We start from the raw sequence: 23,723 nt of genomic DNA on the forward strand, positions 1-23,723 counted from the left end.
AAAAAGACAAAATAAAGTTTCCTTAAAGCCATGATAAGGAAATGTGACAAATCACATGTAACACTTGGCTTCACTGACTGTGGTGGGGGATGAGAAAACACTGGTGTTCTAACTGTGTTTAAAAATGTTAGCAGTTGACAGCAGGAAGCCACATAGATTGAGGCGTCCCATAAAGATATTACTGTAGCGAGCAGAGACGGGAGTCGTAGGCGGAGTGTCAAACAAAGGTGCCAACGAAAGCTGCTTTAATGACATTTAAACTTGCAATAACAAAACAAACACGAGAGTGGCTTGAGCCGGCCGAATTAAGAGTCCCCCTAGGAACTCGCTAACTAAACAATGGTTCCATGGGTGAATTATGTAAAACCCACTACACAAGCCCCCCCCAGAATTCACCCATAGTCAAAGTCTCTGTGCCTGGTTGGGACGCTGACCCGGCCACTGCGGGTACAAGGAGCTGGAACAGCGGGGGGGTGAGAGCTTGTGGACTCAGTTGGAGAGCCCACAGTTGCTGGGGGCGGACGGTCAGAGTGGGTACCCACGGGGCCGGAGGGTCGTGCCGCAGGAGGACGGCCGCGCCGTGGGGCTTGGGCCAGTTCCAATGGCTTGGATATATCCATGTGGGCAGGCTTAACCCTGTCCACGGAGACAGTCTCTGGCCTACCACCAATGTCCACGACCATGGTCTTGTCACCATGCTGCAGGACCTTAAACGGTCCATCATAAGGAGGGCGCAATGGTCCGCGGTGGGCATCGTGGCGAATGAAAACAAAACCAGCCGAGCGCAGGTTGGAGGGAACCCGTAAAACTGGCCTGCCGTGTCGCGATGTGGGGATGACCACAAACGCTCCCGCAGTGCCCTGCAACATGGACTTCTCCCTGGATGCAGCCCAGGGTGTCGTTGGGTCTGGGATGAAATCACCTGGCACCCGCAGCACTTGACCGTAAACCAACTCAGCTGAAGAGCACTGAAGGTCCTCTTTGGGAGCGGTCCTCAGTCCCAGCATGACCCAGGGTAGCTTATCGACTCAGTCCCCATCGGTCAGGCTGGCGCGCAGGGCCGCTTTCATCGAGCGGTGGAACCGCTCGCACAACCCGTTAGCCTGGGGGTGGTAGGCAGTGGTGCGGTGAAGTTTGACTCCCAGGCTCTCTGCAACCGTGTTCCACATCTCGGAGGTGAACTGTGCGCCCCTGTCAGATGAGAGATCTGCAGGGGGTCCAAAACGGGCGACCCATGTGCCGATGAACGCCCGGGCCACATCGACAGCTGAGGTGGAAGTCAGCGGAACTGCTTCAGGCCAACGGGTCGTCCACCATCGTCAGGAGGTAAGTGAAACCGTGTGAAGGGGGCAGTGGGCCTACCAGGTCAATGTTAACGTGGTCAAACTTCCGTTCGGGGATGGCGAATGGGGCCTTGATGTGACGGTGCACTTTGGCGCGTTGACATGCCACGCATGAGTCGACCCAGTCCCGGACGTCCTTTCTCATCCCTTTCCACACAAACTTCTGGGCCACTAGCTTAATGGATGCTTTCCTGCCAGGATGAGACAGGCCATGTATTGCCTCAAAAACAGCCCGACGCCAGCCAGCAGGGACAAGCGGCCTAGGCCAACCCAAGGAGAGGTCACAACAAAGCTTGGTCCCTGAGTCTCCGACCGCAACCTCCTCCAGCCGCAAACCAGTGTCTGAGCTCTTGAGCGCTTGGACGCCGTTATCAGAAGCCTGGTCCACACTCATACTGGAATAATCAAGCCCCAATTGCACAGCGCTGATGGTTGCTCTGGACAGGCAATCCGCAACCACGTTGGACTTCCCAGCAATGTGCCTGATGTCAGTCGTGTATTCCGATATGAATGACAGCTGGCGCTGCTGGCGGGCAGACCACGGTTCGGACGTCTTGGACATGGAGAACGTAAGAGGCTTATGATCAACAAAGACGATGAACTCACGGCCCTCCAAGATGAAACGGAAGTGGCGAATCCCCAACCAGATGGCAAGTAGTTCTCTGTCGAATGCACTGTATTTACGTTCTCTGGGGACTAGCTAGCGACTAAAAAAGGCGAGTGGCTGCCAAGCATTGTCAACCCACTGCTCGGACACGGCACCCACTGCAAGGTCTGATGCGTCTGTAGTCAGTGCGACTGGGCCTCCGGGGGCTGGGTGAGCCAGCATGGCTGCCTGGCACAGCGCGGTTTTTGTGTCCTCGAATGCCTTGGTCCTGTCAGCAGTCCACTCAACAGCTTGATTGGGTGACCTACCCTTGAGGGCCTTGTAGAGTGGGCGCATGACATCAGCGGCTCGGCGAATAAACCTATGGTAGAATGTCACCATGCCGAGAAACTCCCTGAGGCCCCGTGCTGTTGGCGGCTGAGGAAAGGTGGAGACGGCCTCTACCTTAGACGGTAGGGTGGAAAGCCCCATCCTTGGTGATGAGATGCCCAAGGAAGTGGATGGAGGGTACGCCAAAAACACATTTCGCGGGATTTATAATCAGGCCATGCTGACTGAGCTTGGTGAAGAGGTCTCTGAGGTGCTCCAAGTGTTCCTCTTCTGAGGAGCTGGCAACAAGGACGTCGTCCAGGTAGACGAACACAAAAGGCATGTCCCTGAGCACTGAATCCATCAGCCTTTGGAAGGACTGAGCGACATTTTTCAGTCCGAACGGCATCCTGAGAAATTTGAACAACCCAAATGGAGTTATCACGGTCGTCTTCGGTATATCTGAGGGATGCACTGGCAGTTGGTGGTATCCCCGCACTAGGTCCACCTTGGAAAAGAGAAGTTTGCCCGCCAGATGTGCGGAGAAGTCTTGAATGTGCGGGACTGGGTAACGGTCGGGCGTGGTAGCCTCGTTAAGGCGGCGATAGTCCCCGCATGGACGCCAGCCACCGCCTGGTTTCGGGACCATGTGTAGTGGAGAGGCCCAGGGGCTGTCTGAGACGTTCCATGTTAGCAAATTTGGATTTAGCAGCTGCCAATCTGTCTGGATTGAGTCGTCGGGCCCTGGCATGAACCGGGGGCCCCTTGGTTTCAATGTGGTGCTCAACCCCATGTCTGGTCGTGGAGGCTGAGAAGGTGGGCTTCGCCAGACTGGGGAACTCGGCGAGGAGCCGGTTGTAAATATCACCGTCCGAGAGAGAGCTGGACAGACCCTCAAAAATCCCTTTGTCGCAGACACACGCGAGAGAGGAGAAATTCAATGCGTCAACGAGGCGACCATTTTTCACATCGACGAGTAATCCATTGGCACACAGAAAATCTGCACCAAGAAGAGGAAAAGCAATATCCGCAGTGACAAAGTCCCATGTAAACTGCTGACCCCCAAAACACACGTCCACTGTCCGTGTCCCGTATGTGCGGATGGGGGTGTCATTGGCAGAAGTTAATGGAGGTCCATGTGTTCCCCCCCCCTACATCGCCCACAGTGGCAGGGAGGACGCTCCTCTGGGCGCCGGTGTCACACAAGAACTTTTGGCCGGAGATGGCGTCCCGGATGAACAGTAGCCGGTGTCTTGCGCCTGCACTCACGGCCGCTACAGAGTGCAGGCCTTGAAGTTTCCCGTCGCGTTGAAGGTGCAAGGGGGACGGCATTTCTTGGCCCTGGGCCCAAAACGTGCACAGACCTGACACATTCTGACCGTCAGTGGCCGCGCGTGCCTTGCTGGCTGGGGGCGTCGCACTTGATGGTGTGTAGGTGCGTGTAGGGGCCAGCACCTCATGTGTGTATCTATGTGTGGCCAGCAAAAACCGGTCGGCTTCCTCTGCCAGTGCACGCGGATCTGTAATGGTTGTATTCGCAAGCGCCGTCTGGACATGCGGCGGCATGTGACGCAGAAAAAGTTCAGTGAAAAGAAAATTTGGCTCTTCGGTGCCAAGCAAGTTTAACATCATTTCCATGTGATCCGATGGCTTACTGTCTCCTAAGCCCTGAATAGCAAGGAGGCGTCGAGCACGCTCAGAACGCAACAGTTCAAAGATTCTGAGTAGATATGCCTTCAGTCCCTTATATTTATCCAGTTCAGGAGGGGATGTGATGAAGCTCACCGCTCTGGCTGCAGTTGAGCTCCCCAGAGAAGACACCACGTGGTAATAGCGAGAGTCATCATCAGTGATTCTGCGCAGGGCGAATTGAGCCTCTGCTTGTGCGAACCATGTTAACGCCGATGACTCCCAGAACTCGGGGAGCTTGAGAACTGGCGCGTATGCCATGTCGGTATGCTCAGTATTATGCACGGCCTCGGAAACTTCCACGAGACTAATGTCGGGGTCACCAATGTAGCGAGCAGAGACGGGGGTCGTAGGCGGATTGTCAAACAAAGGTGCCAACGAAAGCTGCTTTAATGACATTTAAACTTGCAATAACAAAACAAACACGAGAGTGGCTCGAGCCGGCCGAAGAGTCCCCCTAGGAACTCGCTAACTAAACAATGGTTCCGTGGGTGAATTATGTAAAACCCACTACATTACACTATAAATTACAATGATAAGAGTTTTCTCCCCAAAAACATGTCGAACAAACGTTTGGCATGGAAAGAGGTAACGTGTCCCTAACAATATTGAGCAATCATTGTTTTGTCCCCGCCGGCATTATGTGATCACTATGACATTATATGGTTTTGCCCTTCCCCTGTTTCACGTGAGACTTTTTTGTTTTGATTTGGTCCGGCGGCACGGCGAATGAATGGTTAGTGCGCCAAGCCCATAGTACAGAGGCTGGCAACCAGTTGAGTGTGTCCCTTGTCCACTGACAGAAGACAGCTGGGATGGGCTCCAGCACCACAGCAACCCTATTGTGGATAAGCAGAGAAGAAAATGGGCCACTTTCCTAGGTACTGCCCGAATATTGCCACTTTGTGACACCTTCTTCAGTAAACCAGCGATCGTTGTTGTTGGTGGATCATTTAATTCAATTGAATTCCTCTTTATTGTCATTTTAGAAACATTGTATGCATCAAGATTTGACATGGCACCCCGGGTAAATATGGTTTATATAAATGTATATATAGAAATGTGTGTACATATATATATATATATATATATATATATATATATATATATATATATATATATATATATATATATATATATATATATATATATATATATATATATATATATATATATATATATATATATATATATATATATATATATATATATATATATATATGTGTACATCCATCCATTAACTGCACCGCTTATCCTCCGTAGGGTTGCGGGGGGCTGGAGCCTAACCCAGCTATCTACGAGCAGTGGGCCCGGGACACCATGAACTCATTGCCAGCCCGTCCCAGAGCACACAGAGACAGACAACTCACTCACTCATTTACACCAAGGGACAATTTGGACCCGCCAATTAACCTGACATGCATGTTTATGGTTTATGTTATGTGGTAGGAAACCGGAGTCCCCGGAGGAATCCGATGTAAGCACGGGGAGAATATGTAAGCTCCGCTCAGAAGGGCTGGTAGCTAGTTTTGAACCCACGACCTCAGAACTGTGCCGCGGCTGCACTAACCACTCAGATGCCGTTACAATTATATATTGAATCGAATCAATTGAATAGAGCTGAGAGTCGCCGTCTAGTGCTTAACACCATGTTTTAAAAAGTCGTGTGTTGCAAGACCTCATCTTTGATTAAAATAAAATAAAATATTGGCACGAATAATTTTCTATATGTTTGTTTCGCAAACTAAATGTTTTTTTAAATATTTTGATGTTGGTGATCAGTTTGAATGCATTATTATTTATTGATTTTAAGTCATTTTATCTTTGAATATATTAGGGTTTGACATGGTCAGTCAAAATGGTTTGTAGTTTAAGGAATTGTGTATTTTATTTTTAAATTTCAGATGCATTTCAAATATTTTTCGATACCCGTAATAAAGCTTTATAAGGATAGCTATCCTGTGTTGTAAATTGGTCCATAATTATTTCTTTTTAAAATTATCTTATACATAAATAAGGATACAGTTTTATGCAGAGGTATATACTCGATAATTTTGTAGACAAATGATACCATTTATAGTCGTGCGAGGGAGCAAGATTTTTTTATTTTCCACATGGAGGGTAAACAAGGGAATAGCTAACTGATCTTGTAAATGTTTATCTGTTAGAATACAGGGGAAAGTGCTTCAAGCTGTTCATTTTTATATGAGTTCTCCCACCTTATCCTTACTGCTTTTCTTTTTACCTGAATATTTTTTTTTTGTTTTACTTTTTTAAAGGGACACTGTGTGATACTTAACCACTGATGTTGCTTTTGTTGTGTCATGTGGTGCTACCGAAAATGAGTGCTACAAAGCATGATGTAGAATACAAACTAAAGAACTCAAAGTGACCAAAGGGCACCATATTTATTCCCATTTTTTTGCCCAGCCTTTCACAAGTCTTTTATGTTTGGCAATACCATTTGCAGCAAAATGGCAGACAATCATGTCATCCCCTTTAGGTTAGCCACATGTTGTGTAAAATACATTTATATTTCTTGAACCAGGAACACTGGGTGTTGCCAGGGGGTGGTGGGGCGGTGTTGGGGGCACTGCAGCCCTATGGACACGCTCTGCCCACCTAAAAAAGTGGATGTAGCGATGTGGGCAGTCTGGACAGCCTATATATGGTATCCCTTTCATTTAATATTGTGTATGTTAACAGACCACTACAGCACACAGTTTGTGTGTCAGTCCCCACAGAGGAAGCAGCCCCTCTCAGCATATCCCTCTGCGTAGTTTTGGGAATTCCGTCTCTTTTCATCGGAGTGGCTCTTTCAGCTCGGCTGACTGAAAACAGCGGGCTTTTTCAGCTCCCAAGCGGCTCTTCAGATTGTCTTTGTTGCTTTAATCCATACATTACTGATTATTTGTTAATGTCATGCACTAAATGACTTCAAAAGGGGGAAAATACAGCAAAAAAGACAAAACATAAAAAGAAACAATATAAAAAAAGAAAAAGGGAAAAAAGAGGAAAAAAGAAAAACATAATAAAGGAATACAATTCTAAAAAAATAATGAAGATAAGAAAAAAGGGGGAAAATATAGAACAAAAAAAGAAAAAAGCAAGAAAAAAAAAATAATAAGCAAGGAAAATGAAACAAAGAAAAAGGTAAAAGAAAAATGGAGAACAAAAGAAAAAGTGCACAAAAGATGTAAAAGCTAGGAAAACAAGAGAACAACAAAAGAAAAAAGAAGAGGAAAAAAACAATGAAGAAAAACGATAAAATTGCATGAAAAAAATGGGAAAAATGTTGTGCCACTCCATACATTAGATAGATAGATAGATAGAAAGATAGATAGATAGATAGATAGATAGATAGATAGATAGATAGATAGATAGATAGATAGATAGATAGATAGATAGATAGATAGATAGATAGATAGATAGATAGATAGATAGATAGATAGATAGATAGATAGATAGATAGATAGATAGATAGATAGATAGATAGATAGATAGATAGATAGATAGATAGATAGATAGATAGATAGATAGATAGATAGATAGATACTTAATTCATCCCCGCAATATTAGTAGCCTAGGGGTAGTTAAACAAAAATTAAGTTTATAAGGATGCATCATGTATTTTTGCTTCTCATTCAAATCTTCATTGTTTTTTTAATGAATTTATTTATCTCCGGAATACATCAAGTAATACACAATGTTCCTTTAAAACATTTTCATGATATTAAAAAAGCAATCCTAAAAACCAACACAAATGATACCAACATACAAAACACCCCAAAGAACAATACATTACAAAAAATATTTTTTCAAGATATGTGAGAAAAATCAATTCAAAGGGTTTAAGCTAATGCATTTTACCTCTTTTGGTGAGATCTGCCCTATCAGTGAGCTTGACTGCACCAAGTTGGTTTTGTGCTATTAAAGTCCAATTCCGTTGTCCGACATCCACTTGCACTTTGTGAGAGCATTTAGCACTCGAACCCTCCATACAATCACTGGATGGTAAACAGGACAATCTACATATCAATCTGACACCGTAAAAGTACATCATTTTTACGCTTTAAAAAATCCTTATTGTTCAATATAAAAAGTCATACAATTTAATTAAATAGCCTTGTGTTTCACTCCAGTTCTGTTGGTAGAGCTGTCACATGTAATCAACAAAAGCAATAGTTCTACTCATTCCTTTACTTGTAATAAGTTTATTTTGTTTTGAATATTGAATATTGCATATTTGTTTTGAATATTGTACAGGATGCCTGTTCATTATTTTGACCATTATACCTCATTTTTGTTCATAATTTTAAGTATTGAGTATTTTGAGTGCACTGTTAACATAATTGTCGTTGATAGGCTTTTTTTTTTAATATAAATACCTACAAAGTAGATTTGATCGGATGCTGGTGTTTCTTTGTTTTTCTTAATTTGAGTATTATGCACTGCTTGCATCATTGTCGTTGATACGTTTGCACTGTTTTTTAATACAAACACCTGCAAGGTAGATTGCATAGGATGCCAGTTCGTTATTTTCACTCTTATTGCCCATTGTTGGTTGTTGTTTTGACTAGTATACACTGTTTACACAATTGTCACTGATGAGTATATTGTGTTTTTCTTATCTGCAAAGCAAATTGCTTTGGATGCCAGTCTGTTTTTTTACTGTTATTCTTCACTGTTGTTCGTTGTTTTGACTATTATGCACTGTTTACGTAATTGTCACTGCATAATATGCCAGTTTGTTATTTGCACTTTTATTGCGTACCCTTAATTGTGGTTTTGACTATAATTTTGTTCTGTGATTGCCAAACCATTTAGGGCAGATCTACTTTTATAACCTTTTAGACTCTTTGTGATTCAGGGCTATACAAATAAACATGACTTCACTTGACTTGACTAATAAAAAGAAATGGCTAAAAGCCTTTAGAAACGGTTGGAATTTCAGATCAGAATTTCCTCTTTCCCCTGTTCTCCTTGAAAGTTCAAGTCTATTGATGTCTTCTCTTCTTATATTACTATCAGCCAGTAAAAAGATAATAACTTTTAATTTCTCACACACAGAGTTTTGATTCCTCCAGCATACGTCAACACAAACAAAAAATATATACAATTGACATACCTATAAATAACAAAAGAAACAACAACAAAAAATGTTAATAAAATAAATAAAATAAAAAGTGACACCAAGTAAAAATTGTGTGATAAGCTTCCATCTTTTCTCGAATTTATGTAGTTTCAGTTGAAGTCTTGCAGTGATTTTTTTCCATAATGTACATTTGCTTTAATTTGTCTCTCCATTGTTTTATGTCAGGAAGTTGTGGTTTCAGCCAGGAAGCTGTGATCATTTTCTTTGCTACCAGAAGCATAACCCTTAGTACATATTTATGTCAATAATTATTTTGGCAAAATTCCTAATACGTAGGTCACTGGGTCCAACCGCAACTCCCAACCAATAATTATTTTTGTTTGTGTCTGAATACTTCTCCAGAAATTTAATGTTACAGGGCAATTCCAGTTAATATGCATTAAAATCTCTGACCCTCCCACAGTTACGCATAGAACATAGATTTGAGGTATTTTTATATTTTGAAGTGATAGAGGGTGTATAGAAGAATCACATTTTTACTTTCCATTTAAACTCCCTCCATGTCGGGCTGCTAGTTATTTTGTGTCCCTCTTTCAAAGTTTTTTCCCATTCGTCGTCTTTTATCACTAATCACGAATTTTGAGATAACCCCCTTTATTGATTGTCCTTTTGAGTATGATATTAACAATTCCTCAACTTTAGTTGGCTCCTTACATATTTTCCCCCATTCATCATGTTTCTGGAGGTAATGCCTTAGTTGCAAATATTTGTAAAAATCATTTCTAGGTAGGTCAAATTCTTGTTGGAGTTGTTCGAACGATTTCAATGCCAGTCCTTCGAACACTTGGGTAATCAACATAATTTCCTTTTTGGGCCCATTTTTCAAATCCTACATCCATAACCCCAGGTTTGAAATCTGTTTTTTTTTGCTATTTTTGAAGCCCTATTCACAGACCTTGATATATATATATATTTTTTTTTTTGTATTGTTGACCATGTTTTAATAGTTCCTTTAATCCATTCATTCTGCATTTTTAACTTCTTCCACATCACTGCTGATATGTATGGTAATGATTCCACAGGCATATTTGGACAAGATCGCTGCTCCATGTCCACCTATATCGTATCTTTGTCTGTAGTAATACACAAAATAAGAGCTTTTATTTGAGCTGCCCAATAATAATATTTAATATTGGGTAGTTCTAGGCCCCCTTTTTCTTTAGAAGCTAACAGGGTTTTGTATTTTATTCTAGGTTTCTTATTTTGCAGAAGGAATTTTGTCATCAATTTATCTAACATTTTAAATGTGGATGCCGGGATCAGAATAGGAAGAAATTGAAACAGAAACAATGTTCTTGGTAATATGTTCATTCTAATTGTTTCTACCCTTCGGATAAGGCTTGAGGGCAAAGTTTCCCATTTTTCCAAATCCTTCTTTATTTCTTTCATGAATTTTCCATAATTTTCATCTAACAGCTGTGTGGATTGTGGTGTAATGTCACCCCCAGATAATTAAACCCTTTATTTGTCCATTTGAAATCAAATCTTTCTATTACTTCTGTTGGACATTTTCCTGATATCATCATTGCTACTGATTTGCTCTCATTATTTAAATACCCAGCTACTTCTCCATATATTTTAAGGTTCTCCAGCAGTGGTGGTATTGATAAAGAGGGCTCTTTCAGCATTACCAAAAAGTCATCTGCAAACAGTGATATTTTATGTTCTTCTCCTCCTTCATCTAATATTCCCCTTATTTGCTCATTTTGTCTTATTGATTCCGTGAGTGGTTCTATGCTTACAGCAAATAAAAGGGTGGACTTAATATCTTGATATCAAAGAAAGCTGAACAGTGACCATTGACTTTAAAACGAGATTTAGGATTTTTATAGATTACTTCCACCCATTCTACAAATCTTTGAGGGAAGCCAAAAGCTATAAGTGTTTGATGTAAAAAAAAAAAACTACATTTCACCCTATCAAAAGCTTTTTGGGCATCCAAGCTCATTAACATTGAGGGTTGGGCTTCAGATTTTGTGCTCGAATTATGTTTGATATCCTCCTAATGTTGTTTGCACCCTGTCTTCCCGGAACAAACCCTGTTTGATCTGGGGCGGCAGTAGTTCAGGAGGTAGAGCGCTCGTCTTGGGATCAAGAGATCCCAATTCGAATCCCGGCTTGTCCGTGTTACATGTCGAAGTGTCCTTGGGTAAGACACTGAACCCCTAATACCCCCAATAAGCAGGTTAGCGTCTTAAATGGCTGCAATAAAAGGCCGCTATTGGGAAATGTTAAGCACACTGTAAAGCGCTTTGGGAAGTCATTGACTTGAAAAGCGCTATAGAAATGCAGATCATTTCATTTCATTTCATCTGTTTTACTTAATCCCGCTATGAATTTCTGCATTCTTTTTGCCATTATGCTTGTAAGAATTTATAAAACGTTACACAGTAAACTAACTGGTCTAAGCTTTCACACAACATTGGATCTTTTCATTCTTTATGCAGGACTGTTATGATGGCTTCTGGCCACGATTTGGGGGATCTCCTTTTGTTAGCGCATAGTTAAATACACTATATAGTACTGGTGTTAATTCTTCCTCAAAACTTCTGTAGAACACCCCTGGGAATCCATCCTTTCCTGGTGATTTATTTATTTTTAAGTTTTTTTTTATTGTATCCTGTATTCCCTGTTTTGTAATGGGGCGAATAATTTCTAATGTATCCCCTCCTGATAGAGTTGGTAAATGTAGTTTTTCCAAAAAGCTTTGTGATGTGCAGTTATCCAAATCATTTTCTGAGTCATTGTATAAATCTATATAATAATGTGCAAACGCTTCTGCAATACCTTTGGGTTTTGGTAAACATTGTTTAGAAATACGGTGTTTTATATGTGAAATAATTCTGTTTGGGCTTTTCTAAGTTGGAAGGCTAGTAACAGACTGGCTCTATTGCCCATTTCCTGATATCTCTGATTCATAAAACACAAAGCCCCTTCTGCCTTATTTGTTAAAAGTTAATCTAATTTGCCTTTGGTTGTTTTCAATACCTGCAATCTGGATTGATTTGTTTTTTTATGTTCTGATTCAAGTTCCATAATCTTATCCTCCAATTTTTTTTTATTATTTAATTGGGCTCGTTTCAGTCGAGAATATATTTCAATCATTTTCCCTCTTATTACAGCTTTCCCTCCCTCCCATAATGTTGATGGAGAAACCTCCCCCTTGTCATTGATTTGAACAGATTCCTTTATACACTGCTTTGTATCCTGTTCTAAAGTTTCATCTGAAAGGAGAGATACATTTATCCTCCAATACCTAAAATGTGGCTCATTGTCCAAAAATAATTTTAAAGTAATTGGAGTTTGGTCACTTATAGTAATATTTTCTTTACCACACTCCACTATTGTGTGCATATGTTTTCTTAAAATGTAAAAGAAATCAATCCTTGAAAAGCTGCCACGATGGTTTGATTAGAAAGTATAGTCTTTAGTTTGGGGGTTCTTATCTCTCCAAGGATCTATCAGTCCCAATTCGTTATTTATGTTATTTAACACTCTCGACCTCTTTGTACTTGGTCCATGTACTGATGGGTACCTTTCCACTTTGCCATTTTGTACAGTATTAAAATCCTCCCCGATAAGTAACTTTCCCTTCGCACAGTTGGTTATTACTTGAGCTAATAATTGAAAAAATGTCCCCTTTTCTTCAATTGGTGCATAAATGTTCATTATTGATAGTTCCATACTGGCCATTGACCCTATAATCATTATATATCACCCCAGATTGTCCTTCACTTCTTTTTTGACTTTAAACGCTACACCTTTTCCAAGTAAAATTGCTACTCCCCTTCTCTTACCATAAGAGGCGTAAAACACCTGGTTAACCCATTCTCTTTTTAACTTCTTATGTTCAATCTCTGTCAGATGTGTCTCTTGTAATAAAGCTACTGAGCTTTGCAATGTTTTGAGTTGATTCAGTATTCTTACTCTTAATGGGGTGGTTCAGCCCATGTACATTATATGAAACAATATTTAGATTACTCATGTTTTATATTGAGTCCAACTGATTTTCAAAGCATACAAAAGAAACACATTAACTACTAACACCTCCATTGAAAAACAAACAAACTGACTAACAAACACATATAAGACCCCATCAAAAAGAAAAAAAACCACACCCAAAAAACAGAAACACATGTCTTCCAAGAGTCCAATCGGAGAGTTGTGGCTACCCTCTTGGAAATATGAACTCAGTGCTTGAACAACTTTTGCACAGTTGTCCATAGTTATAACTAACTAAATATTTAAGTGTCGCTTCCTTCGCCTTCCTCTCGTTCCGTCACTGTGGTCCAAATATTCTTTCCCAACATCCTTTGAAGTGTCTCTGTATTGTCTTCTTCCACTTCGATCCCCATTTCTTTTAGCAATGGTGCTGCATCCATCAGTGTAAAAAATGTCATTATTCCTGAGTCCAAAAACATTTTCGGCTGGGCGGGATATGGGGATTGTGCCTTCACGTTTTTCTCCTTTAGCTTTTTAAAGAGGTCCCTTACTTGTTTCCTCTTCTTTTATATTTCCGTCATGTAGTCTTGATTGAAGTAAACGGTCTTGCCTTCATACATTGTCTTCTGTTTCCATGCTTCCTTCATCACGGATTCTTTTACTCTGTAGTGAACGAGGCGCACGATAATTGCTCGCGGCGGTGCCGTATTACCTTGAGGCTTGGCCACCAGTGAGCGGTGTGCCTTCTCAATACGAAAGTCCATGTGCCTTGTTGTCGGAATGTTCGACTTAACGAAGTCCCGCCATAATATGAAAGTGTAATGTTGGTGTGGCCCAGCGAGGTTGATACAGATAGTAATAAGTTAGGCTGGGATCAAAATTCACACGCTAATGTTTGAGAAAGATCAATGATTGGCTAACTACTTCTTGGTTTGACCCATGGCAGTAGGTACATATCATAGACTATACAGTTCAAGAATGTAGCTGATTCGATGCATCTTTTTTTTCATACTTATCATGAAATATTTTCTTTAAACTATGATGCGGTAGGGGACAGTCACTGCTGTCAAATTCAAGTTCAAAAGGACATTGGATGCATCTTATGTTTAACTTTTGGTGAGTTTCTGCCATTAAAAGCTGGATGATGCGGCCCAACATCATTTAGACCCCTAGCTCCAGTGGCCCCCAAATAAATTTAGTTTGAGACCCCTGATTTACATGTTTGAAAAAAGTGACAAACTCAACTGAACTTTTTAGTGTGTTTTTCAATACCTTTCAAGCAGTTGATAGTTTGTAGGACTCCTGTTAATCAAGTGTGTGTTTCGCCCCACTGTCCACAGACACTCGACTGACTGAAAATCCCGAGTTTCGCAGGTGAGATTCTGATCAGCAGGCGGATCTGCTCAATTTTTCAAACATCACATAAATTCATAAATTTTCAGAATGACAAATACAGGATGTTGCGAAAGTCTAGAGGACATTTGAAGTCCCCATATCTCCTTAACTATAAATTATGATAAAAGTTGTGCTGTTTGAAAGCTAAATAAAAATTTTTTTCCATAAGTATTGAACCAGGTAAATCGGTAAATCGATCAGAAGAGCCAGTAGGGAACTTTAGGGTTCTACAACAACTGGTTGGCGTGTCTTACGAAGACAACTGCATATAACGCCTCACAAACTACAAGATGGGGTGCTACCACACTGGAACTATAGGGTTAGACAGTTTTTCAATATAACACTGCCAGACAGATGCTTTGGACAGTCTGGGCAGAATGACCACGATCTCATGACCTGGACCCTCGGATGAGCTGACGGCACGAATAACAAAAGCTGTTGCAACTATTGACAATGCTAAGCTAGGACGCGTTTGGCAAGAACTTTACTATCGGCTTAGTGCATGCCTTGAGATCAATGGTACTCACATTAAACATCTTTGAACATTCCATTCAAACATTGAGTTTACAAAACTTTCCGAATTTACCAAATGTGTTTTTATATCCTACAAAGTTTCCGAGATATTCAATGTCAAAATGTACTCAAGATTTTTGGAACACACTGTATAACGTACTGTACTTACATCCAATATAAGCACAAGCGCCGCCGTCTGTGGTCTTTGTTTCGCAAATGACATCCGTACAACTGCTGGATGATGCCTTATCCAAGTCCACTGTTAGGGCATACGTATAATTGCTGATCTTGACAATGTCCCAATGAGTGCGATCTTGCCCACTTAGATACATTTTTTCCAAAACTTGTCCTGCCGGTAGAACACAGCAGAAAGTAGCTCTACTGCCAACTTCATACACCTTGTCCCGTGGATAAACCTGTGGTGAATGGGAGTTCATGGTGCCTGGTGTTTTGTAAGACAAAAACAACATCCAATTACAAGAAAGTGATGTTATTCTGTGAATAAATAAATACGAGAATTCAACCAGAACTAATGTGCTCCTGTTTCCACTGGCTTGTCCCATTTACAAATCGAGATCTTAGCTTCAGTTGGACCGATGTACACTCCAATGCTATGTGGGGTGACCAGGTCCAAGTGTGCACAGATCCGAGCTGATTTCCTGCAACAGTGATTTTGTCCTAAACATGGAGGAGAGAAAATAATCCTCAAAAGTATCTGTTAAGAGTTTGACCTAGTACTTAGTGCAGGGGTCGGCAAACATTTGTGGAGTGGCGGGCTGCATTGGTTTAAAACATTGGGCAAAGGGCTTGGTCATGAAGTCCTATCCAATGTTTTTATTATTTGCATTCATGAGTAAATATACTGTACAGACAGATATTTAAATAGAATATATATTTTTATATTTGTCTTTAAATAGATTACCAGTATTTTAATTAATATGGTAAACTAAAACACTGTGAAGAAAAATAATATACAGTATAAGATCCCTGTTTCAAAGCACTGAATTTGATATTAAGGTTTGTAGTAATTTTGTAATATATTTGTAGCATTTCGGTAGTAATTCTGTAATATTTCTGTAGTATTTTTATTTATTTATTTGGTATTTTTGTAGTAATTATTTATTTTTTTCAAAGCAAAATAAGTTCCTGTTTTAAGGACTACATTTGATATTTTGTTTTTCAGTAATTTTGTTGTATTTTTTTAAATTTGTTTGTTTTATCCCTCAATACAACTACGTAACATTAAAAAATACTAAAGAAACACTAAAATGATACTAGTATGGAAATACTTCAAAATACGTCTACAGACATATTAAGAAAAACTACAGTAACACCATAAAACACAAATGGCTGGTTGGTTGGTTGGTTGGTTTGGTTGGATCCCTTAACCACTAGGGTCGTAGGGGCAGAGGTGGGTAGTAACGAAGTACATTTACTCGGTTATATTTACCTGAGTAAACTTGGGGATTTTTTGTACTTCTAGGAGTATTTTAAATACCAATACTTTTACTTTTACTTGAGTAAATTTGTGAAGAAAAAGCGTTACATTTACTCCACTACATTAGGGCAAGATTGAAGTCGATACTTTGTTGCTTGATATATTCCCTCCATGTAAATATGCGTCCGTCTGTCTCCGCTCTACCCTGTTTAACCAATCAAACGTAATAGCTTTGTCACATGACCAAATTCAACTTCAGCGGGGAAAAGTTGTTTAAGGATGAAACAGATCAAAAATTCCGACTATGAAAACACAGAAGAGGAAGAGCACCCCTGGGCGCACATCGAAAGTATGTTCCCCTTAAAATAGTGCAAAACACCAGCTACAATATGCAATGTGTCGTTTGTTCGAGTTAATGGCCTAGCTTGTTGTTCTGCTTGCAGAGCCTGTTAAGATAACATGTGCTTATTTTTTTAATTTAATAGATAATATTTAATCTTATTGTTTATTAAAGCACTTGAATAATACATTGATTATTTTAATTCACTTTTAAATTATTTTTTGTTGTTGATTGGACAGTCTTTGATCATTTGATAATCTAATTGCTTGTTTAAAAAAATCAATGAATAAGACATTGCTAAAGTGACTCAGTACTTGAGTAATTTTTTTTACCAATTACTTTTTTTCACTTTTACTCAAGTAAGTGTTTGGATGACTACTTTTACTTGAGTAATATTACTCTGAAGTAACAGTACTTTTACTTGAATACAATTTTTGGCTACTCTACCCACCTCTGGTCGTGGGCAAGTACAGCATGATGGCGTCCATCCCTCTCCAACAAACGTTTCAACCCGGCCTGAAACCTTGGACCTTCGCCTGATAGGTAAATGTTCTAACCACTACACTACAGAAACACAATTTTGTAGTATATTTGTAGTATTTATGTAGTGTTCCTGTCGTACCACTTTTGTTGCATCTTTGTAATAGTAGTTCTGTAGTAGTTCTGTCGTAGTGTTTTGTAATGTTCTTGAAGTTGTATTTTTGTAGTATTTCTGTCGTAGCTTTTGTAGTATTTTGTAGTATTACTGTAGTGGTATTTCTGAAGTATTTCTGTGGTATTTCTGTGGAATGTATCTTTTCTTTTTTAAAGCAAATTAGGTCCATGTTTTTAAGCACTAAATTAATTGGAATTTTCATGTTTTTTTATTTTTTTTTCTAAATGTAGCATGCAGAATTTTATCAGTTATCGGTAGGAAAAAAGCATCCCTGTATCCCCAAACAGGTTTTGTACTGTATTTTCACGCCCACAAGACGCAAAATAATGCATGGACTTGCTCCCTCATTTTTCAGATTGATTAAAATCAAATGCATCAATTATAGACTGAAACGCAACAGTGAGTGAACTGAGTGGGGAGTTCATATGAATGTTAAAGTCCCCCATGATTCTAATTTTGTCTGCATAGGTTACTAGTTCAGACAAAAGTTCAGCAAATTCGTCTAAGAAAGTTGTGTATGGTCCTGGTGCGCGATAGATAGTTATCACATAAATTGACAATGGAGAGGACCTCATAACAAGAGCCTCGAACGACTTGTGATTATTAGAGATAGTATTTCTTATGTCTTTTCAAAGAAACAGAGTTCACTGTTTTAAAGCACTAAAGTTAATATTTAGTTTTGTAGTAATTATTATATTTATAGTACTACTGTGGTATTACTGTGATAGTATTTTCAAAGCATTTATCTAGTAGTAGGTTTGTAGTATTTTTGTAGTAGTATTTTACAGTTTTCTGGTGTGTTTATTTTTCTTTCAAAATTAAATCCAAAAATATAGTCATTTTAAACCACTTAATTTCAAATTTAGTCTTGTCATAATTTTATAGTATTTTTGTACTATATATGCAGTAGTATTTTTGCAGCAGACACACAAAATGACAATGGGGACATAGCTGGAAAAAAAAAAAAAACAATTGTTTTTATCAGTAGTACTTTATTTATTATTTATTTATTATTTTATATGTTGGTTTTTAACATTTTTTTTCAGCAGACCAAATTAAAGAGCTTCATGGTCTGCATGTGGCCCACCGGTCATACTTTGCCTGCCCCTGACTGAACATATCATTATAATAAAACTTAATCAAGCAAAACTTACGGAGTGCGCCAACTTGTTAGCTATGAGCACCTCCATCTCATAGGTTAGCATATCATATAGTGAGATGCATGTGGTTTCATCGTGCCAGGTTAACAGAATCATGTCATCTGAAATCTTGACCGTCATATTTTGAGGGTCACAGCGAAAAACACCTAACAGAAAACAAATAAATGATTATTCAAGACAGTTTATCAAAATATTACATGTTTTTAATTTCATCCAAACAGCTCAGGGATAGAAAAGCCTGTTTTCAATACGCCCACCTGACAAAAGAATTAGAGCAATATTTAGCAGTCCTTCATAAAAAAAATCTCCAGTTAAATCAGGTTTGATGTTTTCAAAACTTGAACAGCCCTTTAATTTACACCAGGGATTTTTAATAATATTCAGATCCTGGGACTGAGTGTGCCAATCCAAAACATTGTACTTGTTTCACTTTATGAATGCTATAGTACGGGGCAAAACAGGAACACAACACTTGCTACCGAGAGTTAAATGTTGTGGTGATTTCATCATGCTGTACAATGTAGGGTGTGGTTGCAAAGTGCTGATGTACACATTATGCAAAAAGTGCAGTATTGTGCTGACTGTATAACTTGAGAGTGAAACCTCCTCTTTGCCAGCTTGTAGAGATCTTAATGACATGGCACAGTTGCTAAATGCAATTAAGCTCTAAATCAAAGCAATTGAGTAACATTAAGTGTGGTAAATTCTGGTAATCTGTAATAGGCAGAAACAAATCAGGCTTCTGTTTTTGAGGGCGGCCTATATAATATAGACAATTTACAGCTGGGGTGTCAAACATGTGGAATGCGGGCCAGATCCTACTCGCCAACGGAGTTAATACGACAATGCTGGGAGAAGCACAAAAGAAAAATAAGAGCGTTATGTCAAACAATGACCTGTAGTTGTAAAAAAAATGGCCCACCGTAGCTGCAATTGCTGACTACCAAAGAACATTTGGGGATACGCGTATCCAAATTTTAATTTACAATAAATATATAATCTTAAATTCTTGAATGCTATTATCAATTTACTTTTTTATTTATTTATATACACATTTAGTTTTTTATTGGTATATAATATATTTAGTTCTTACTAAATAACTATTGTATAAAAAATAAGAACACATTAAAACTGAAGTAAAAAGAAAATACTAGTTATATGACTTAAAAGGAGAAATATAGTAAAATAAGAAAACGATTGATTAAAAGGAGCTAGATTTTCTACAAAAGAAAAAATATGTATTATTTAATACAGTTGTTATTTTACTATATTTTGAAAATGAGCAAACATTTATGCAAAAGAAAAACAATTTTCTCTTTTTTCTTTTTTGTTTTGCTCACTATGGGAATGGGTCTAAATACATTAAAAATAGAAAAAAAACACCTGTTAAAATGACTAAAATTTTCTGCCAAAGCAACATTATTTTCGGCAAACAAGGTAACGACGACAGCAAAAGAATAGAATACACACAAAAGCATGCTCTAGGGCAGACATGTCCAAAGTCCAGCCCAAGGCTAGTTAGGGCGCGTGATCGGATTTTTACTGGCCTAGCATGTCATATAATTAAGGATATTTGTCCTGCCAGTAATTTTGACCACAGTATAAATTTGTACAAAAAAAAAAGATTCACCATTTCACCAGATGATGACAGTAGCCCTTTGGCCACATTGGCTTTGTGTGAGAATTTTATTCCCCACCCATTTCCAACTGTAAATAATGAAAGGAAAAAGTTGACTGTGAGGGCCGCCACTTACAAGGCAAGTGGCAATGGGAGTATTTTTTCACCTAAATCCGAAACAACTGCATTTGCCTAATTTGCCAAGAGACTCTAGCTGTTTTCAAAATGACTTACAGGAACGTCAAGAGGCACTGCCAGACAAAACATGTTGACCACAAAAAAAAAACTAACTGGGAACGATCGCTGTTAAAAGTTGAAAAAACTGGAAGCTGTTTTAACGGCACAGCAACTCTTTTTCCCCGAGACCCTACGAGTCAAATGAAAATGCTACAAAGGCAAGCTACGAGGTCGCAACACTGATTGCAAAGCACTGCAAACTTTTCACAGAGGGTGAATTTAAAAAAGACTGTTCAAAGAATGCCAGGCTGATTAGTTGGCCGTCACATATTTTCAGCTTACCATTTCTGGCCCGCTTTCAACTAAGTTTGGACACCCTTGCTCAAGGGGTATTTTATGAAACCAAATTAATGTTCATTATTTTGGCTGAGTTCATCCTCAAGTCAGAATCAGATGCATAAAAGCAGGTTAAATTAAGCTTAGTTAAGTTAATATAGTGATTTATTCTCTACACACCCAGTTTAATATTTATCCCCAGAGATACTGTACATCTGGTACTTCTACTCATCAATTGTGATAAGTTGCATTGTTTGAATTATGCTGCATTTAAATTTTACATACAGTCTGTATTGTCTTTCTTTGAAATATGTTAACTGTATAATTGCAACAGTTATGTCAGGCCATACTTTTTATTGCAATGCCAATTAAGAATGCTTTTCAATTGCACTCTCCATAGTCTGTCTTGTTGTGAGTAAACAGGTGCTGCGTTATGTTTGTCCAATTTCTTATCACTTAAGAAGGGGAATTAATATAATTAACAAGAAGGCTGTTGCAATTATACAGTCAACAGAGTTTAATAAAGTGGCAATATACTGTACATAAAGCTATTCCATTTTTTGACATGAATGACAGTATAAGTGTCGAGTGTATATTTGGGGATAATCTTAGCCTGGTTGTTAGACTGGTCTGGAGCAGGCTAGCTGTAGAAAATAAATCACAATAGATATCAAGCTGGGCTAAATCTAACCTGCTTTCAGGCACCCAACTTGAGGCTGGATTCAGCCAAATAATAAACATATCCAAGCAAAGTCCCTTATCTTGGTTTTGTGTAATGTCCCCTTGTTTGTTATCAAGCACTCAAGTGCAAGCTACAACAAATTAGACCTCGGCTTACTCACCATTGTCTCGAAGAATTTCAACTTGCTCACTTTTTCCAAACAATGACACAAGTAACAACAATGGGATCATGATGCCACGACTGTGTGGTTGGATTTCTTTTTTTAGTTCATCTTTATGGAGTCAGTTCACGTGTTTGTCTTTTGCTGAAGATGCTAGTTTTTAAAAAGGAGTTCAAGAAGTTTATTTATTGTGACTGATCAAATTGTATATGAGTGAGTTAGAAAAATCGGAAGGTCTTACCTGAAAATATAGCTCCAGAAAAAATGACAATACAATCTTAAATATAGGAATTAACTCCGGGTTGAGCGTCAAACGCTGCCTGCACTTCAGTCCATTTTGCTGGCCAGCTTTTGAATGATTGTGAAATCCTCGGGGATAAGAATGCAGGAAATGTGAAGCTACTTTCTGGAAAGCATTAGTCATAGTGGTCAGATAAAGACATGAACTCTCAATGCTTGGAAATGACGCTCGCTATCTGCAGCAGAGTGGGCCTCGGTTGGAAAGAAAAAAAATCCTTTCCAAGGAAGTTGGAGGGAAGTCAGAGCAGGGGAGAAAACAACGAGAATGTTCGTATTCGACCTGAGAGCAGGGGTGGGCAAACTTTTTGAGTAGTGGGCCGAATTGGGCTCAAAAACTTGGTGAAGAGCACTGGACATGGAAGAAAAAGTTGTGTGTCTCAAATCCAAAATCTCAGCAATACATGAGGAAAAACCGATGTAATTCTTCTCGTATGCATTCATTAGCAGCCGAATCATTGACACACACTGCTCACTCGATATGGAGTTTCTAGCAGTATCGTGCAGACACTTCTATCTACCGGGAGAGCAAACTGTGGTCATTGTGCTTGCTGTTTACGTTCCACCGCTAACGTTCACCGTTAGCATAGCGCTAAATCTCCTGCCCGCTGCTGTCAATAAACAGCAGCTTGCACACCCCAACGGAGCTTTTATCAGCGCCGGCGGCTTTAATCGGGCATGGTTATGGACTGTACTTCCCAAATCCATTCAATACGTGGACTGAGCAATTTGGGAAAAACACTGGACTGTGTGTACTGTAAGATCAAACATCCAGTTGGATCCACCATTTCTGTGTGTCCCTCACCCCCCTCATCAGTCCAATATACTTTAATCAAGACACACACACTCTTGGATTCATTGACTTTTCTTTTAGTAATCATCGACTGAAGAAGCTTGAAAAGAACACAAAACACTAATAAGAAAATAAAACAAAGACAACTAGATGTTCAGAACTTAAAACTGGCACCATTTGGGTAGACAACAACGTTGGCTTGATTATTACTTTATTGTATTTGGATAGATTTTCCCTTTTAACGCCACACCAATAACAATACCTAGCAACAACGAGATGTTCTGCAAAGTTCAGCTTTGATGAAGATGACGGCCCAGTCTTTATGTCCTCGGCTGTAGAGCGGTAAGGAATCCTGGTAGGCTCGAGACCCAGATGGGGCGAGGACACGGGGTTTATGATGTTGAAGCAGAGGTTGACTGCTGGTGCTTCGAGGCTTCTCTAACATGGCGGCGCGTATAGATGCTGCGGCTAGTTGCTGTCCAGCTAACCTTCTATTTACTACCGTTCTCTTATCTCTTTTGCTTTCTTTTTTGGACACATGCGTGGCCAATAAGACTTATAGTCGGGAGGAACTTATTCAATTGGGTGGGCGTCTAAATTTAGACTTTTCGGGCACTTTTTATACTACCTATGATATCCCGAACGAGCTACAAAGGGATCTGGGTTCTCCGTGGTCAGCCACTCCACCTACGAAGCGATGAAGGCGCCGTTAAGACAGAAGGCAGAAGAGGGGTTGTCGTGCGGGGAAGTGTGCGAAGCCGAAGGAGCAAGGACACGAAGATGTGTCTAATTCCACCATTATTTCTTCACCGGTCTTGCCTGTCAACCGACGCCTGAAACTCAACGCACCCGAACGGCGACATCTTGTGACGATCTCTACAAAGACTTCAGCTAAGTTAAACTATTACGCAAAGCTAAAATTTGGTCTTTTAAATATTAGATGGCTTGCTCCTAAAGCTTTACTTGTTGATAATATTATTTGCGATTACAAACTTTGAGCTGCCATGTAGCACGCCCTTTGAAGAAGGGTGGCGGTGTCGCGCTAATTTCTGAAAAAACGCTCAAATTTACTCCTCATACCTCTAATAATTATAAGGCATTTGAGGCTCTTGTT

At 39.7% G+C, this 23,723-nt stretch overlaps 1 protein-coding gene across 2 annotated transcripts in view; it reads right to left on the bottom strand.

The window, feature by feature from the left end:
* Positions 1-21,953, bottom strand: part of LOC148351163 (leukemia inhibitory factor receptor-like) — a 33,663-nt gene extending 11,710 nt beyond the window's left edge. The window contains exons 1-7 of one of the 2 annotated variants that reach the window (XM_088356033.1): positions 21,761-21,953; positions 21,520-21,672; positions 18,541-18,692; positions 15,478-15,631; positions 15,123-15,395; positions 14,318-14,444; positions 7,819-7,955 (exon numbers count right to left, since the gene is read on the bottom strand). In XM_088356033.1, the coding sequence (XP_088212159.1) occupies positions 7,819-7,955; positions 14,318-14,444; positions 15,123-15,395; positions 15,478-15,631; positions 18,541-18,692; positions 21,520-21,589 (913 nt within the window). In that variant the 5' untranslated portion in view covers positions 21,590-21,672; positions 21,761-21,953. The remainder of the gene's footprint in view (positions 1-7,818; positions 7,956-14,317; positions 14,445-15,122; positions 15,396-15,477; positions 15,632-18,540; positions 18,693-21,519; positions 21,673-21,760) is intronic. The other variant, XM_088356034.1, reaches the window with a different exon arrangement.
* Positions 21,954-23,723: the final 1,770 nt, after the last annotated feature.

The sequence above is a fragment of the Urocampus carinirostris genome, chromosome 16 (genome assembly GCF_059441175.1).
Source record: "Urocampus carinirostris isolate Australia breed hairy pipefish chromosome 16, RoL_Ucar_1.0, whole genome shotgun sequence".
Lineage (NCBI taxonomy): Eukaryota > Metazoa > Chordata > Actinopteri > Syngnathiformes > Syngnathidae > Urocampus > Urocampus carinirostris.